Source organism: Oryzias melastigma, linkage group LG20 (assembly GCF_002922805.2).
Source record: "Oryzias melastigma strain HK-1 linkage group LG20, ASM292280v2, whole genome shotgun sequence".
Classification (NCBI taxonomy): Eukaryota; Metazoa; Chordata; class Actinopteri; order Beloniformes; family Adrianichthyidae; genus Oryzias; species Oryzias melastigma.
In genome coordinates this window covers 5077936-5094228 of record NC_050531.1, presented here as the reverse complement: position 1 = coordinate 5094228, position 16293 = coordinate 5077936, and the positions used below count along the sequence as shown (strand labels likewise).

Below are 16293 nucleotides of genomic sequence, written 5' to 3'. Positions count from 1 at the left end.
TCAAACAAAACATGTTTTTATATTAAAAATCGTCAAATGTAACACAAAATGGCCGCCAAGTCATAGATCTTGCGGCAATCCAATAATAATTTCCAAACTTCCTTTGGATATCCCAGACAAAAGTGTTTTGGTGTCGTCGGTGGATTTAAAGAAAATTGTTGAGCCCCATTCAGAGATTATGACCTCAATTTTTTTTTTACTTTTTTGCTGCTGTGATGTCATCGTTATTATTGGGTGGGGGTTGTTACTACACCAGAAACATGATACCTAACAGGACTTTTCAAGTTTTGGACATTTTCAAAGAAAATTAGTACGAATGATGTCAATGAGTTACTGGAGAATGAAGAAAACATGAATTTAAAAAGCTGCAAATCAGGGAACAGTTTTAAGGATTTTCAGATGTTAGTTGCTTTATTTTGAAACTCAGAGACACCAGATCTGAGGTGGAACTGACATTTTCAGAGTTGTTAGATGAAAAGGTGTGAATGAAACAAGCATAGGTGGCGAACAGGAAATGAATCGGGAGCCAGGTGGGAGTCTACCTGCTTCAGAGCAAGCGAGAGGAGGGCTGTGAGGACCCAGTTCTGGAGTCTAGAGCCCACCTCGCAGTGGGCTGCTGGCGGCCAGGAGAGAAGGAGTGGAAACCCCTAAGAAGGAAATGCAGGTGGAAGACAAAGAGGAAGGGAAGAACCAGGAAGTTACAGGACAGGAAGAGGGTGGCTGGGTTTGAGCGTCAAGTCAGGAATCAGCAAGGTTTTTTTTTTTTAAGGGGTAAAGCAGATCACCACAGATAATACTTACCTTGTAAGAAAATTGAACAAGTTGCTCGTTCAATTAGTTATTTAAAAAATTACCTGTAAGGTAGCCGGCTGTCTGAGAATCTGAGATGAAAAGGTCGTGTTTCTGGTCTTTGAAGGCACTCCACACTGAGGACTTTGAAAGGATTTCGTTCACCTGTAAAGTATAAATTAGAAACCAGTGACACAAACAACCCTAGAATCAAATAATATTAGTCTGAAGGACGTCCTCATACCTGCTCTCCGTACTGCAGACTGCGAGTCATGGACTTCAGAGCTTTAACTATCTGGGCTTTAGTGGCTGAAGGGTTTTCTATCGTCTCCAGACCGACTCCTTCCAGTAACTTCAGGAGGTACGGAACTAAATCCACTCTCAGAGCCTGTTCACATCACTCTGTCAGAATGTTTTTAAAATAAAGTAAATTTAGTTAGAAAAATAAAAGAATACCTGAGCCACCAGATCCGTCTGCTCCTTCTGAAACATGCGGTTAAGAGCTTCACAGGCCACGCCCGCCATGTCTGCGCGGACTTTCATGGCGGCCATCAGAGGACCGATCGTCTCCAGAGACGCCATGGAGCGAACGCAGAGCTGTAGGAAACAATTTTAGTCTGTGTTTTAGAAGAAAATATGCTCAAAAGTCTCTGACATGTTTACTGGACATAAATAACTGAAATGTTCACAGTGAAACACATTTAAAATGACGTATATATATTTGTTTTTTTGTTTCTCAGTTGTCAATACAAATAATGGATGATTTAAAAGGTTGAAAAGAAAGAAGCAGAAGGAACAACCCTTAGGCTCCTTTATACAAAATACAACGATAACACAGTGGTCGGAATTTTTTATGTAGATCAGCTAAAAAAAACTTAAATAACTTGAAAGCTAAAAATGTGATTTCTTGCCTCGTTGTCTGATAAGACGTGGATGACGCGGATGGAGCTCTTGGGGATGGCGTTGTTCTTGTGGTTGAGCGCCGCTATGATGCGAGGAAGGTGACCCAGAGGAGGAACCTGGTCAGCCAACTGGCTCTGCGTGCTGAACAGGCAGACGGTTGCCGTGGTAACCGTCTCCAGGGCCTCACCCTGCAGGGGGATCCACACGTCAGTGAGAAAAGGTTGTGGTTCTCCTTTGAAAGTTTCGTGCTGAAGGAGCTCACGTTGGGGTTGTTTTTCTCCAGCAGTTCGGTCAACGTTTCGAGGAGAGAAACCAGGAACTCTCGCGGCTTGCGTAGCACCCAGCCGGGCTGAGCGATGAAGATGCGCAGGAAGACTCCGCCCACCTCCAGCTCGCCCTGCCCAGCTCCGTACGCCACAGTGAAGTCATCCGGTAACTGAACACACGAGAACGCTCGTTTATGCATCTAAAACAAAAACTGGAGCCAGAAAATAATTCCAATCCTTACTTTCCAGTTCACATCAGGATTATCCTTCTGCTGTTTAAAGTGACTAAAAAAAACAAAAGCTACAGTTAAACGAGGAACAACCGGCAAACCAAAGACAACACAAAGTAAAACGTACTCCAGCATCATCTCCCGCACGGTGGTGGACACTTTTTCCCTGGAGCCGTCATTCCAGATGAGCTCCGGGTTCTCGTGAGTTCCTTCAAAAATATGAACCGCCGCCTCCGCGTTGTCTCGCATAGCGTCCATGAAAACGCCCGGAAGGAAACGCATTAGTGTCAGACGCACCTGAGCGGGGAGCGAACGGTGAAAACGTTGAGCAGAGTGAAGACCGAACAAGACAAATGAGTTTGTCCAGACCGACCTTTGGTCCAACCAGCTTGTCTGAGGTCATCTTGGAGAAGAGTTCTGCGGTTTGAGTGCGAACCTGAGGGTGTGTGCAGTTACAGAAGAGGTCCAGTAAGTAGATGAGAGCACCTGTGGGGTCAGGAAAACTCACGTAAGCTTTCATGGAAACATTCAGTTTTTAGAAGGAAAAAAGAAAACCACCGCCTCTGACCTTTGGCCATAGCCTCTTTGACAATTTTTGTGTTTGACGTGAGCGCGTGGAGGGTTTCCAACACCAACTGTCGGCCTAAAGGATGCAACAAAGTTAGTAACTATACAATTGAAAGAAAGAGGGTAAAACTCAATCCCACAGGGGGCCAAAATCCACATCACATCTTAAGGATGAACAGTCTAAAAGTAAATTTTTAAAACTTTAAAAACGTAACTTTTTAACATAAATATTTACTAAATTACCCGTGATAATGCTAGTGTGAATGCTGTAAGCTGTATTTGGCCGCAGAGGATGCTAGTGCTGATAGCTGAAAACGCTGAAACTGATAGCAAACTAAAGTATTAGATAAATGACAAATTAGCCTAAAAAACAAACAAAAAAAAAACCTAGTTCAGCCAAATAGCTAACGAGTAAATATTAGCCTAACTCCAAAATACCCTAAAAAAAAATGGAAAAAAGCTAAAATTAGCCAAAACAGCTAGCATGCAAATATTAGCCTAACTCAAAAATACCCCCCCAAAATGAAAAAAAGGCTAAATTAGCAAAAACAATTAGCATGTAAATAACAGTCTAACTCCAAAATATCCTAAAACAAAGGAAAAAAGCCTAAACTAGCCAAAACAGCTAGCGTGTGAATATTAGCCGAACTCTAAAATACTCTAAAAAAAATAGCCAAAGTTAGCCAAAACAGCTAGCTTATAGCTGAAATATTAATTTAACTTCAAAATAGCCCTTAAAAGTTGAAAAACTGCCTAAATTAGCCAAAACAGCTAGCATTTAAATAACAGTCTAACTCCAAAATATCCTATAAAACCAGAAAAAAGCCTAAGCTAGCCAAAACAGCTAACGAGTAAATATTAGCCTAACTCCAAAATATCCTAAAAAAAGCGGAAAACATCCTAAATTAGCCAAAACACCAAGCTTAAAGGCTGAAATAGTAGCTTGACTTCAAAATAGCCTAAATATTTGAAAAAAAGCCTAAATTAGCCAAAACAGCTAGCATGTAAATAACAGTCTAACTCCAAAATATCCTAAAAAAGTGGAAAAAAGCCTAGATTAGCCAAAACAGCTAGCATTTTGCTTTAAGCATTTTGCTTTAATATTAGCTTAACTTCAAAATAGCCCAAAAAATTGAAAAAAAAAATAAATCAGCCAAAAAAGCTAGAATGTAGCTGAAATATTAGCTAAACTACAAAAGAGCAAAAAAAATCTCAGTAAATGCCAAAATAATCCAAAAAGCTAGCAGAATACCAAACTTTAAAACTAACTTTTTTACATAATTATGAATAATAAAAAGACAGGAATATTATTCCAGAATAAATTAACTTAAACCTTAAATAACTTTTAATATTTTACTCTCCATAAACATATATTTTGTCAAAATCATACAAGTTAGAAATGAGAAATGAACATTAATAACAATAAAATGATCTGGAGGGCCGCATATAATTACCCAGAGGGCCGGATTCGGCCCCCGGGCCTTGTGCTTTAAACAGACGATTAAACGGTGAAGTTTCTTACTGGAAGGAAGGGAATGCAGCAGCAGCAACAGGTTGGACAACACCATGGACTCTGCAATGTTGCTGACACATTCCTGGTTCGACGTCACCGTACTGACGACCTTAACAAAAACACCACAACCATTACAACCCGCTGGGGTTTACAGACGAGAGGACTCAAAGACGTACCTCCAGAACCAGCTGCTGCACTCTGCCAGCTCCGTGAACGCGCAGCAACGAGAAGAGAAGCTTGAAATGTCCGATGCACTCCGTCTCTGAACCTGAGCGTAGAAAGAGATGTAACAGGATTCCTCTGAGGAGCTCCGCGCTCTGATGTCGTCGCTCTTACCTGGGTTGTTCTTGATAACGTTGCGGAGAGCTTCTAAAGCCATCTCAGCGAAGCGAAGCCTCTCCGCGTGCTGCTGGGACTCCACCTTGTTGCTGTGACTCATGGCTAGCAGAGTGTGGAGGTACTGGGCCTGGGAGCCCACGTAGTCCAGCAAGCTGGCAGCAAACGCTTTGGGATACTAAATACAGACACAAATTCACATATTTATTTATGCTTATTAACATATTTTTTGGAGTACAAGTGATGCTTTTTAGCATAGTTCAAAATTCATACTTAGGTGCCACTAATGTGTGATTTTTGAAAACTCAATTGGCTCATTTATTTGTTATTTTCCCACCAACAACCACTAGAGGGCACCAGTATATCAGTATTTACTACTGACAGTAACAGAAGAAGCACCGTCCAAAACAAACATAAAATTTTGAACTATATTATATTTTCTTGTATTATTATTCTTGTTTTTTATTTTTTTTCCTTCCTCGTACTAATGCAGAAATCCATGTACCGATAATATAAGTGCAAGAAAATATCAATTTAGTGAAATATTGCGATAATTTATTCGACGATATTTATAAGGCCAAGGCGACAGTTAAATAATTATTTAAAAGCAAACATATAGTTCAGTCTTACTTTTGTTTTCCACTTAAATATGACCTAAATTATCAAAATAAAAGCACCATGAATTTGTTTGGTTAAAAGCAACTTGTTTATGAGATACAGTTGAATTGCTTAAAGTAACCAACCCCTAAATCAACTGTTGATTTATATACATGGGGCTTTTAAGGTGCTTTCTGTTGGTCATTGTCAAATATTTGACTAATTAAAATAAACTTGTTTAATTCTTGAAAATATCCGTTCATGTGCTGCCCCCCGCAGGTTGAAACGAGGTATTACAGTTGAATTTCGTGATTGGTCAAACCATTTACGTCATTTCAGAAGTCCCACGTCATGATCTGCAGCTCCAGTAATGATAACAGTCCTGCCCCCCAAGCCCCACCCCTCCGACTGGATCTTCGCATTTCGGCTGTGGGCGGAGTCAGCCTCCAACTTCCTTGTTTGGTTACCCTTTAATGTTCTGATCCTTAAATAACATGTATTTTACAAATTATAAAGTATTAAAACTCAGATAATTCTTAAGTCATAATTAAAAAATAGTGATGTATTGTCTGGTACGGTTTATAGTATTGTTACACAAACATCGTATCACCATATGCTAAAAACTTTTAACGGTAGCTCCTCCCACATGCAACAGGAGTGTCTAGTTTACAAACACATTTTTGGAGAGGCGTTGACCATCGAATGTGACAGAATGTTGCAAATTTAAAGCGTGAATCAGTGTGAATGCAGCATTACGCCGGGCTTGACAGTATTGTTTAGAAGCGTAGTATTTGTCTCCCTAAAGTTTGACATTTATATAGTATTTTCCTTTTTTACTATGCTTTTTTTTCCAACGACTTATAGCCCAAAAATATGATGAGCTAAAACTTAATATTTGTAGCTGTCTTGGCATAAATGAACAAAATTCGGGGTGTCAAATTACAACATTAATTGTGATTAATTAATAAAACATTTTAGCAAGTTCTTTTTTTCTTAAATCTTTTGCTTCTATAAATTATGTTCATGTCTGATAATGAACACCAGGATGAGCATTATAATCTTTAACTTTGAAACAAAGTCACAAATTTAAATAAAAATACCTTTTTACAGCAATTATTAGGTGAAAATATTTTAGATGAAATTAGAATAATCAATAATTGCACAAAAAAATTAATTGTATGACAGCACTAACCAGAATGCTCATATTTTAAGTCACAAAGACGGACCGACTGACCTCTAGGGGGAACGTAGGCTGCTCGTTGTAAACTCGCACAAAGATCTCCCCCACGATGAGCTCTTTGCTGTGATCGCTGAACAGGAACTCTGCACCGAAGCTTTTATCATTTTCTCCCTGTGAAGGAGAAGGACTCGTGAAGGACGATCCGGGACTATAAATGCACATTTACAGTCACACCTCACCCTCTTGATGTTCCCCTCCTGTTGGGCCTCCAGGAACTCCAGCAGCTCGGCTCGGGTTCCGTTGTTCCAGATCAGGTAGGGGTTTTCAGAGTTGCTGTTCAGCAGCTTCAAGACCTGAACGGACAGAAATGATCATCAGAGACGGTTTTCTTTGGAGAACTGAGGTCTTTGAGTCCGAACAACCTCAGCGGGAGTTCCCGTTCCCAGCTTCCTGGAGATGTACGGCGTGAGCATGGCGGCTAGGCTCTTGCGGATGGTGGGGTTCTCGGGTGGGGTGCCCTCGACGCCGTTGGTCTCTGAAACTGGATTGCTGCCGTCTGGCGTGGGGGGCGTCGGCGCGAAGCCTCCGAGGCGGCTGAGAGCCACCAGGCTGAGCTTGGCCAGGTTGTTGGCCACTTCCTGCTGGTTGGTGTCCTGGTTGGCCTGAACGCCGCTCTCCTCCAGGGTGTAGTCGTAGCCGAACAGGTAGACCAGAAGGTGCCAAAGCACGCCGGCGTGGTAGAGATGAGTCTGCAGGAAGAAGTCCACCGCAAAGGAGCTGACGCACTGAACCGCCAGAGCGGCGGTCTTTGGGAGAGTCTGGGAGGAAGGAAATATATATTACAAGTATATACGATTTTTCATTTGATCAAATTATGGTTCAGACGACTTAAAGACTAAATTTGACCTCTTCAAAGAAACAAAAATATTAAATTAAAGCCAACTTTACAAATACAAAAAATGATGGGAGCACATTTAAATCAAATAATTTGATTAGAAATATTGTTAATATTAGAAATCCAACGCTCTAACTTAATTAAAAGCAAGAGCAATTACAAGCAATTAAAGAAAGGACATACAGTATGTATACAAGCAAATTAAACCTTTCAAACGTTTCCGCTTCATTTGATAATTTTTGATTTGATCATATCCAGCTTTATACAGCATTATCGCGCTATAAGATACACAAAAAAGCTATGAGGGTGTCAGCCATTAACAGATTAGATTGTGTGCGCACACCTCTGAGTGTGTGTGGGTGCACCTGTGAATGTGTCCGCAGACCCGTGAGCGTGTAACCACACCTGTGAGCGTGTAACCACACCTGTGATCGTGTAACCACACCTGTGAGCGTGTGGGCGCATGTCAGTAAGGGCGCACCTGTGAGTGTGTCCGCAGACCCGTGAGCGTGTAACCACACCTGTGAGCGTGTAACCACACCTGTGAGCGTGTAACCACACCTGTGATCGTGTAACCACACCTGTGATCGTGTAACCACACCTGTGAGCGTGTGGGCGCATGTCAGTAAGGGCGCACCTGTGACTGTGTGCACACCTGTGAGTCTGTGTGGGCGCACCTGTGAGTGTATGCATGTCTGTGAGCGCCTTTTTAGTGTGTGGGCGCACCTGTAAGTGTGTGTACACGTGCCTGTGACTGTGTGCACACCTGGGTGTGTGTGCATGACAGACAGGATGGCGTGCTCTTTAGCTGCGCTCCCCCTGTTGGAAATTCTTGCAGCTCCTTTGTATTTAAAAGCTTCACATAAGTCAAATCGTCCAGGATTTCGCAACTTTCCACAACTATTAACGCAAATTCATGCAAACCCGAGATTTGCTCCTCACCCTTTAACTTTACCTTTTCACCGCAACTTTGACCAATCTACCGTGACAATAGTCATGGGTGACGATGCAGCTTTGTGACCGTTTCCCTTCTGACGCCTTCATGGGAGCCGTGTTTTTTTTATTAATCCTCTTTAGCCTTCTCTGTCTTTTTTTCTGNNNAAAAAAAAAAAAAAAAACGTACTTGGCCTTAAATTACCTTTAATTCATTGTGTTGAGGAAAAAAAAAATCAAAATTGTGACTTTAAAACTGTGAATCGAATTGTGTCTCGACTGAATCCCTTTTAAAATATTAAAACATTTAGATGCACAAAAGTAGACGGATTACTTCGAAGCGTCACTCTCACCTTTCCGTAGTACAGGATGTGACAGAGGTCACGGATGATGTTGGGCTGTTCGATGATCTTTTCTCTGCACTCTTCAAACTGGGCCGCCACGCTGTAGCACCTACAGGTATGCCCGCACACCTGTGGCAAAACGGCTTCAAAGTTACCCCAACAAGTCATAGAATCTGAGAGGAAATGCACCGTTCGAGGTGATTTACCTGCACCGCCATGTCCTCTGGTTTACTGGACGCCGTCAGAACAGCAACACAGCGAGAAAGCGCCTCCAACAAGATCTGAGGAAACAATTATTTATTGAAATGAGGACGAACGGTGAAGATGAAAGCGGACGTCGCAGTGCCGTACCTCGATGCCGTTCTCGCGGCGCAGCTCTTCGGCGTTCAGAGCCGAGCAGCTCACAGTGTGGAAGGCCAGTTCAGCAGCAGCCGGCAGCAGAGGCGACGTTTTGGAGAACAGCTGCTCGTCCTCCGTCTCCATGGTGATGGTTTTGATGAGCATGGGGTAGCCGGCATATTTGTACGGCTCCAGCTCTGTGGGTGGAAGCCACAGCGTTGGCAAAGTCACATAAACTCCTTTGACGAGGAGAAAAAGCAGTTTTCACCTTTTTTGTGCAGGTTGAACAGGATGCTCTGGGCTTTGAGGATGAGGATGATGTTCTCCGGGTCGGGGCCGTCCACGATTCGGGCAGACTTGGTGCAGAGGAACTCGTAGGCTTTGTTCACTTTCTCAAACATGTCCTGAAAACATAAACGTTTCTAAAGTTAAAATGTTCAGCTCTCACTGGCTGATATTTCAGCAGTTGTAGCCGTACACACCCTTCCCTCTGGATTCTTGTCGGGATGGTACTTCTGCGCCAGTCTGAAATACGCTTTTCTGATCTTACTTTCTTCATGTCTGCAAACAGGAAATGTTTATCTGTAGTGAAACTTGGGGAAAAAAAAGCTCAAAAAGTGAAATTCTTGCACTCACTGGCCCTGTCCTTTGGGGAGGTTGAGGACTTCGTAGGCGTCGTCCACGGACATGGATGGAGGCTTCTTCTCTACTTCTCTCTTCCAGGCTTCAAGAGTGTCTTTCAGCAGCTTCACCTGTTCAATTAAAAATGTAAACATAGCTACAGATAGGACACGAAACAAAAAAGTGAAGAAAGAGGAGCAAAAAGCTCCTACCGGATCTCGAATCGGCCAGTTGGGGAAGCGGGTGGTGTCGCACAGATGTCGGAGGTAGTAGATGTTGCAGAAGAGTTCGTTGTCCAGCTGAGGGAAGCTGATCACGGGAATGGGGCAGTACTGGTAAAGCGCTCTAGTGTTACTCTGCAGTCTGGGGCTGAAGTCAGCAATATGGGCGGCGATCTTCTCTATCATCATCCGCCTGAAATGTAGATCAAAAAATGAAATCAGGAGGCTAATCCGGTACATTGTGATGACTAAAATGATTTCCAACTGGAAAATAATTTTTAAAAAAATCATATCTTTGAACCAAACTCACTCGCTAAGCAGCCTCATTTGTAAGGCTGATCTGATTTGTATGTGACAAATTGATGTAAAAAAACACTTTTTTCAAAATGGCGGCTTTTCTGTTGGTTTTATCTCCATAGCAACCATTTTATGTTTTGGTCGCCTGGGGTCACCAAACAGATTGATATCAGTTTCATAACAATCGGCAAAAGTAAATTTTTGGATTTCCTTAGCAACTGAGGTTAGTTGCTAACCATGCCCACATTCCTAATATATTCATATGCCATGTAATATTATTCATTTCAGCTTTGGCCAGGGATCAATATATTAAATTTACACAATATTCTGTTAAAAACTGTGTGAGTATTAGGAAAACACCACTTTTGCGAACTCACTAAAAAACAATTTTTTTTTTCACAATTGGTTCCCAATGATGCCGAAGAAGTTAGGACATTTTGATTGTAGCTGCAACTCAAGTGTTTTTTTTTCTTTTGTGGAAATTCAAGACGTTGGCCTCTTTCCGAGGTCAAAGGTCGACGGTACCACAAAGTCATTGTAGACTTAAGCTGGCAACGTGCGTGAAACAAAAAGTTTATTTTCCCGTACTTGAAAATTGTAAAGTGTCAGATTTTGCCACAAAATGGCTGCCAAGCCGTGGGTTGTGTGGCCATCCCATAATAAGTTCCTTCGGATATCCCCGAAAAGTGCACATTGGTTTCATTAGCGGACATTTTTTCCCAAATTTAGTATTTTAGCCGAGTCAGCAGGTTTTCTTTGCTACGTTTTTTTGTTACCACGCCCACAATTTTAACTTTTCGTATGTTATATTCTTTAGTTCGGAATTAGACATTCCGATTAAAAAATGTGCGAGCTAGCTAAGATCGCACCTGTTGCAACCTTGTCACGAACACACTATTCACATTTCAAAACTTCGAATTCCAACATTTTTTTTCACAGTAGGTTCACAATTTTTCTTGAGAAATTACAAGATGATCGAAGAAAAACCCAAGGACAAGATTTTGTCTGTAGCTGGTACTAAAGGTGCCTTTTTTGAAAATTCAAGATGGCGGCCTCTTCCCAAAGTCAAAAGTCAATGAGGCTTCTGTGGTGGTTGTAGACTCAAGCTGAGGGCATGTTTGTGAAGTTTAGTCAAAATTAAAAAAAAAAGTTGTTTCCCATATTGTGGAAAAATGTGAAAATCAGCAAATTTCACACATCGCTACAAAATGGCCGCCAAGCTGTAGGTCGTTTTGCCATCATATAATAATTCCAAAATGACAATGATATATCCTCAACTCGTGCGTTTTGGTTTATGTATTTTTTTTGGCTCCATAAGCAAATTTCGGTCTATTTTTTTTTTGTTGCCGTGATGTCATCATCTGGGGGTGGGGCTTGTTCACTATGCCACAAAATTCATTTTCGGTGGGTATTACGTGTATGGATTTTTTCACTCAAAGACGTAGAAATGTTTCCAACTGCGAAAACAATCTGGTCCTTGCAGTCGCCGATGGTTGTATTCCATAAAAACACATTTTTTTACCTCATTTCACTGCTCCAGATGGCTTCAGGTGTGTCGAATTCCCCGAGGAATATCTCAGAGAAGCGTTCGGGGTCGTAGTTCTCCAGATAACAGACCATGGCCTCGGGTAAGACAGGACCCAGGACGCTCCGCTGCACAATGTCCTGACCTTTCGCCTGCGGAGCAGAACGTTTCCACGGTGAGGAGAGCGCAGGGTTTTTAAAGACCTCACAAACATCCAGATCCACCCTTACCTCCTCCGATTTGAAGGCCTGCTTCAGGTGAGTGTACTTCAAGAACCTAAAATTAAACAACGTTTAAAATTCAAGCTGTGATGTTTGTGTCCGGGCAGGAGAGGCTTACCTCGCCACAGGGAGAACGTTTGAGCCGGTGTACATCATGATGAAGAAGAAGATCCCCGTCAGATAGAGGCGCTGCAGGTTGGGGTTGTCCTGCATCACCAAGTACAGAAGGTTTGCAACCTTTTCCACCAGGATGGGGTCAAAGGTCAACAGCAGCTGGAAGCCGACAACAACAGAACGTTAAAATCAGCAGTAAAACTTTTATCTAATCAACCAAACTAGTGTTACCTGAACGATGTGTGGGAGACACGCGTTGTCACTGATCATCCTCTTGATCTTCGGTAGAGGTCGGATGATGGCGTTGTCTTGGTCCCTGGAGACAAAACGTACGTTGAATCTAGAGAAAACACGCCGTAGGAGTTTGAGCGAACAGAGCGGGGCGCCCCACCTGCTGGGGTAGTAGGAGCACATGGTGATGAGCATGTTGAGGATCAGCGTTGCCAGGTCGGACTCGTTCATCACTGCCTGTCCGGTGGCCAACAGGCACCACTTCAGCTGAGGGATGGCCTGTAGGGGGCGCCAACCGTCCATTCCTTGAGCCCAGCAGCGAGTTTTGGCGGTGAGGACGCCTGTGTTCCAAAATTCCTGCATCTGGATGGATTTAAGGAGGAAAAAAAGTCCATGATAAATATAATATATATATATTTTACAAAGAAATGTCCTGCAACCTGTATACACACGCAGAAACTCATGCACCCAAGTACCCGGTGAAAATTTATTTTTTACATAGTAAAAAAAATAAAAAATGATGACATCACAGCAGGCCAAATTTGTCAAAAAAAATAAATGATTCAAAAAATTCTGAATGTCAGTAAGCTAGCAAAAGCGTCGCACCTGTAATGCATTCACATTTTTTAGCGTAATATTGTAAATAAATTGAACCGTTGGCTCAAACTGAACAAACCAATACGACGTAAACATATTATGAACATGGGTGGATTTAACAAAAAATCTCAGTTGCTAAGGAAATCCAAAAACATACTTTTGCAGATTTGTCTAAAAATTACATTGACGCACTTGTCGCATTCATGTAACCAAAAACTAAAATGGTTGCTATGGAGATAAAAGCGACATTCAGTCTTTCTTCTTTCAGTTTTTAAAAAAAAACAAATTTTCCATTAACTTGCCATGTGCAGAGGGGGAGAGTGAGCTTTATTTATTTTTTCTTAAATTGTTGTATTTTTCTGTTTAAACATTTTTTATCCAAAGGAATTTTCAAAATTATTATGGGATGGACACAAATTCTACAACTTGGTGGCCATTTTGAGACAAAGTGTCAAAATGCCACCAGGTTAAGTCTACAACCATAACCAGTTTTAGTGACTCTTGACCACCATAAGAATAAAAAAGTAAAAAATAATAATTAAAAATAACTTTTATACATTTTGATCTATTGCTTCCTAACTCATCATTGGAACGCTACTGGGGAAAAAACATTTTAGAAATAAAGTTTCAAGATTCTGAACGCCGTTAGCGTAGCGAGCTAGCAAAACCTGTAATGCTTTTTGACCGGAATATTGAAATTAAACTGAATCCTTGGCTCAGCCTGAACGAAACAATAGAACATAAGACATAAAAATTAGAAATGTGGGTGTTGTTAGCAAAAAAACCTCCGTTGCTAAGGAAATCCAAAAACATACTTTTGCAGATTTGTCTAAAAATTACATTGACGTGTTCGTCATACCCAGGCGACCAAAAAATAAAGTGGTTGCTATGGAGACCAACTGTAAGCTGCCATTTTGAAAATATAAAAAATATGTATATTTTTGCCATGTACAGATCTGAAGAGGGGGCAAAGGGGTGAGGTGAATTCTTTTCTTAATTTTTCAGTTTAAAACTGAATTTTTTAAACATAAAATAAAAGTTTTACATTGATTTAAATACAAATGAAGAACAACAACAACAAAGTAACTATTTTAGGAGATGGAGGATGCAGTTTTCCTTTTGCTTGATGATAGAAAACATGTTTTTCTCCATCCTCAGAGAAAACAGTCGCATAATTCTGGAAAATATTTACGTACTTCTTCAAAGCTGAAAGGTCCTCTCCTTTCTTTGTCTGCGTTTCCAAAGTACCACTCCTTCTCGCTCTCCCGCTTCATGTCTGGAGCTGCTTCCAGCACGTTGCTCTGTGGAGATCAGGACTTCCTTTAGACACTCGCTCCTTACAGGATGTTCACATATAGGTCAGCGTTAAGCTAATTTGTTTTCCCGGAGCTCCTGCAGAGTTCTACCATCTGGTGGATGATTAATGTTGATTGAATTCATACGGACGGGTCGGGTTTGTACCTGCAGAGGGACGGTGGCTCTGCTGGTGTGCAGATGGGCTAAAGTAAGGAGGTCCACCAAGATGCGAACGCCATTGGAATCCATCACATCTTTCACATTTTTCTACAAAAAAAAAATCCAAAATTATAAAAAATAAGTAAAAATGTGTGTTTTTAAGGTGGAATGAAGGTTTACCTTATTAAGAATGAGCTTGTTCAGGAACAGAATGAGTCTGTCCCTTTCCACTTTATCTGTACACTGAACAAAAATAATTAAACGAGTGTTAGAGCTTTTGGACGGGCAGACAAACAGGAGGATTTACGTGGTGTACCGACCCGGTCCAGCATCCCTACGATGTACTTCGTGTCTGCGAAGGGGCCGATTTCCTCAAAACAGCGGCCGTAGACTATCGCAAGCGCCTGCAGGCACAGGCACTTCATCGTAACTTTGGGTGTCAGCAGAAAGCGGTGGTAGAGCTCGTTGAAGAACTCGTATCTACCAGCAGAAGAGGAGAACGGAATCCGTTGTTGGACTGTGTATTACTGGTAAATCAACACTGTGGCGGATTTGAGCTCTTACGATCTCTTGATGGCGTTGGACTCTTCGTTTTCGTCTTCCTCCAGTAGCAGACGCAAATAGTAATCCCCGATTTTGATCTCGTCTGAAAGGCACTCGTATTTCACCTGTGAAGGACACAATGACGGGTGGGTTTCACTGCAGTTTGCTCCTCACATGCAGCAGACGTGAGGACCACTCACCTCAAACTCCTGGTGGTTCCAGGAGATAACTGTGGCGTTTCCGAGCTCGCGGTCGACACCGAAAGCTCGCATTTCCCCTTCCAGAGCGTCCCTCAGCTCCTCCCTGGTTTTAAGGTTCCAGATGAGGTTGGAGCGTGCGTGGTCGAGCTGGAATCTTCCGTCAGGAACAATAAACAGAATTTAAGGAGGAAATACTCTCATACTGGCAGGAGTTAAACACATCCTACTTATTAGGGATGTCCCGATCTGACGCTTTTGTAACACATTTTAAAAATGAACACATTTAATAAAAAGATTCAAGCTTTTCCCTATTTTATTTAATTTTATTATACTTTAATAAAGGATTTCCGTGAAGTAGCTTAAATAATAATTATCTAAAAAACAACTGTTATTTTGTAAAATATAGGTGATAATTAGTCATATGAGAAATATTAGTGACTTTAGTTTTAATATCTTGAGAACTGATTAACATTTTAACCAAATGTGATTCATATCTTTATTTAAAACTCTTAAAAACTTTTTATTACTTTGTAGTAGCATAAATATGATGAGAATGCATGGCGAGCTGATATCATTAGAACTATTTATTCTTATTTATTTTTTAAGATTATGGGATTATTTTTTTTATTTCTCAAGACATTTTTGTTTTATTACCACAGTTGTTAATTCTCCTAACTCTCTCTCTCAGAGGAAATAAAAACAGGCACATCAAAGGACAGCTCGGGTCTTAAGTAGTTAAATCAGCTAGCGGTTAGCACGATTAGCAATGCAGCCGTCTCGCAGCAGGACGAAGAATTCATTAAAAATAACCAATCCTGATATTTTTCTGTTGAAATGACTGTTTTGTGTTAAGAAAAACTAACTGTCCATTTAAAGCGTTTTTTAAAAGTTATTGATCTCGGAAGTCTGTTAACATCCGGCTAGCTTGACCGAACAGTTTTTGTTAGCCTCCTGCTTGAACCGTTGCCGTATTCTCTTGCGTTTTACGGCAAAAACCTGATCTGTTCATGACATACTGACTCCTAATTGAGTAGTTCTCCGGAACAATAAGCTAAAAATATAAAGCATTGATCATAATGAGAATAAATTAATTATCAGGTTTTGATCGGGGAACAAGAACAGATACTGATCAGTCATCAACCAGGCTGATTTTTCAATCACGTGATTGCATTGGGACAAACCTACAACTTATACGATCATTTTTGACATCTTGTCAACAAAAACTGGTAGAACATTATTACCTGTAGTAGAAAAGTTCCCAGTTTGCTTCAATCTTGATTCTTTGTCGTCTCTTTCTCAGGATCACAGGTTTCTGGTTTGGATTCTAAAATCCAGAGAGAAAGACAGTCCTTTTGGGCACCATTTGTCCATCTTTT

The 16293-nt window shown here is 41.2% G+C and overlaps 1 protein-coding gene across 6 annotated transcripts in view; it reads right to left on the bottom strand.

The window, feature by feature from the left end:
- Positions 1 to 16293, bottom strand: part of LOC112151573 (dnaJ homolog subfamily C member 13) — a 49513-nt gene that overhangs the window by 2000 nt on the left and 31220 nt on the right. For 5 of the 6 annotated variants that reach the window (XM_036217330.1, XM_024280565.2, XM_024280566.2 and 2 more), the window contains 34 exons: positions 16159 to 16241; positions 14918 to 15071; positions 14739 to 14842; positions 14495 to 14654; positions 14355 to 14417; positions 14181 to 14282; positions 13916 to 14020; positions 12283 to 12485; positions 12123 to 12207; positions 11896 to 12050; positions 11787 to 11832; positions 11554 to 11708; positions 9726 to 9927; positions 9529 to 9644; positions 9375 to 9453; positions 9161 to 9296; positions 8905 to 9089; positions 8760 to 8834; positions 8563 to 8682; positions 6804 to 7199; positions 6621 to 6734; positions 6436 to 6552; positions 4605 to 4782; positions 4445 to 4536; positions 4278 to 4377; positions 2757 to 2831; positions 2562 to 2674; positions 2316 to 2485; positions 2201 to 2243; positions 1955 to 2128; positions 1701 to 1880; positions 1246 to 1386; positions 1034 to 1177; positions 855 to 954 (listed from right to left, as the gene is read on the bottom strand). In XM_036217330.1, coding sequence (XP_036073223.1) covers positions 855 to 954; positions 1034 to 1177; positions 1246 to 1386; positions 1701 to 1880; positions 1955 to 2128; positions 2201 to 2243; positions 2316 to 2485; positions 2562 to 2674; positions 2757 to 2831; positions 4278 to 4377; positions 4445 to 4536; positions 4605 to 4782; positions 6436 to 6552; positions 6621 to 6734; positions 6804 to 7199; positions 8563 to 8682; positions 8760 to 8834; positions 8905 to 9089; positions 9161 to 9296; positions 9375 to 9453; positions 9529 to 9644; positions 9726 to 9927; positions 11554 to 11708; positions 11787 to 11832; positions 11896 to 12050; positions 12123 to 12207; positions 12283 to 12485; positions 13916 to 14020; positions 14181 to 14282; positions 14355 to 14417; positions 14495 to 14654; positions 14739 to 14842; positions 14918 to 15071; positions 16159 to 16241 — 4465 coding nt within the window. Of the gene's footprint in view, positions 1 to 542; positions 648 to 854; positions 955 to 1033; positions 1178 to 1245; positions 1387 to 1700; positions 1881 to 1954; positions 2129 to 2200; positions 2244 to 2315; positions 2486 to 2561; positions 2675 to 2756; positions 2832 to 4277; positions 4378 to 4444; positions 4537 to 4604; positions 4783 to 6435; positions 6553 to 6620; positions 6735 to 6803; positions 7200 to 8562; positions 8683 to 8759; positions 8835 to 8904; positions 9090 to 9160; positions 9297 to 9374; positions 9454 to 9528; positions 9645 to 9725; positions 9928 to 11553; positions 11709 to 11786; positions 11833 to 11895; positions 12051 to 12122; positions 12208 to 12282; positions 12486 to 13915; positions 14021 to 14180; positions 14283 to 14354; positions 14418 to 14494; positions 14655 to 14738; positions 14843 to 14917; positions 15072 to 16158; positions 16242 to 16293 lie in introns of all 6 variants that reach the window. The other variant, XM_024280567.2, reaches the window with a different exon arrangement.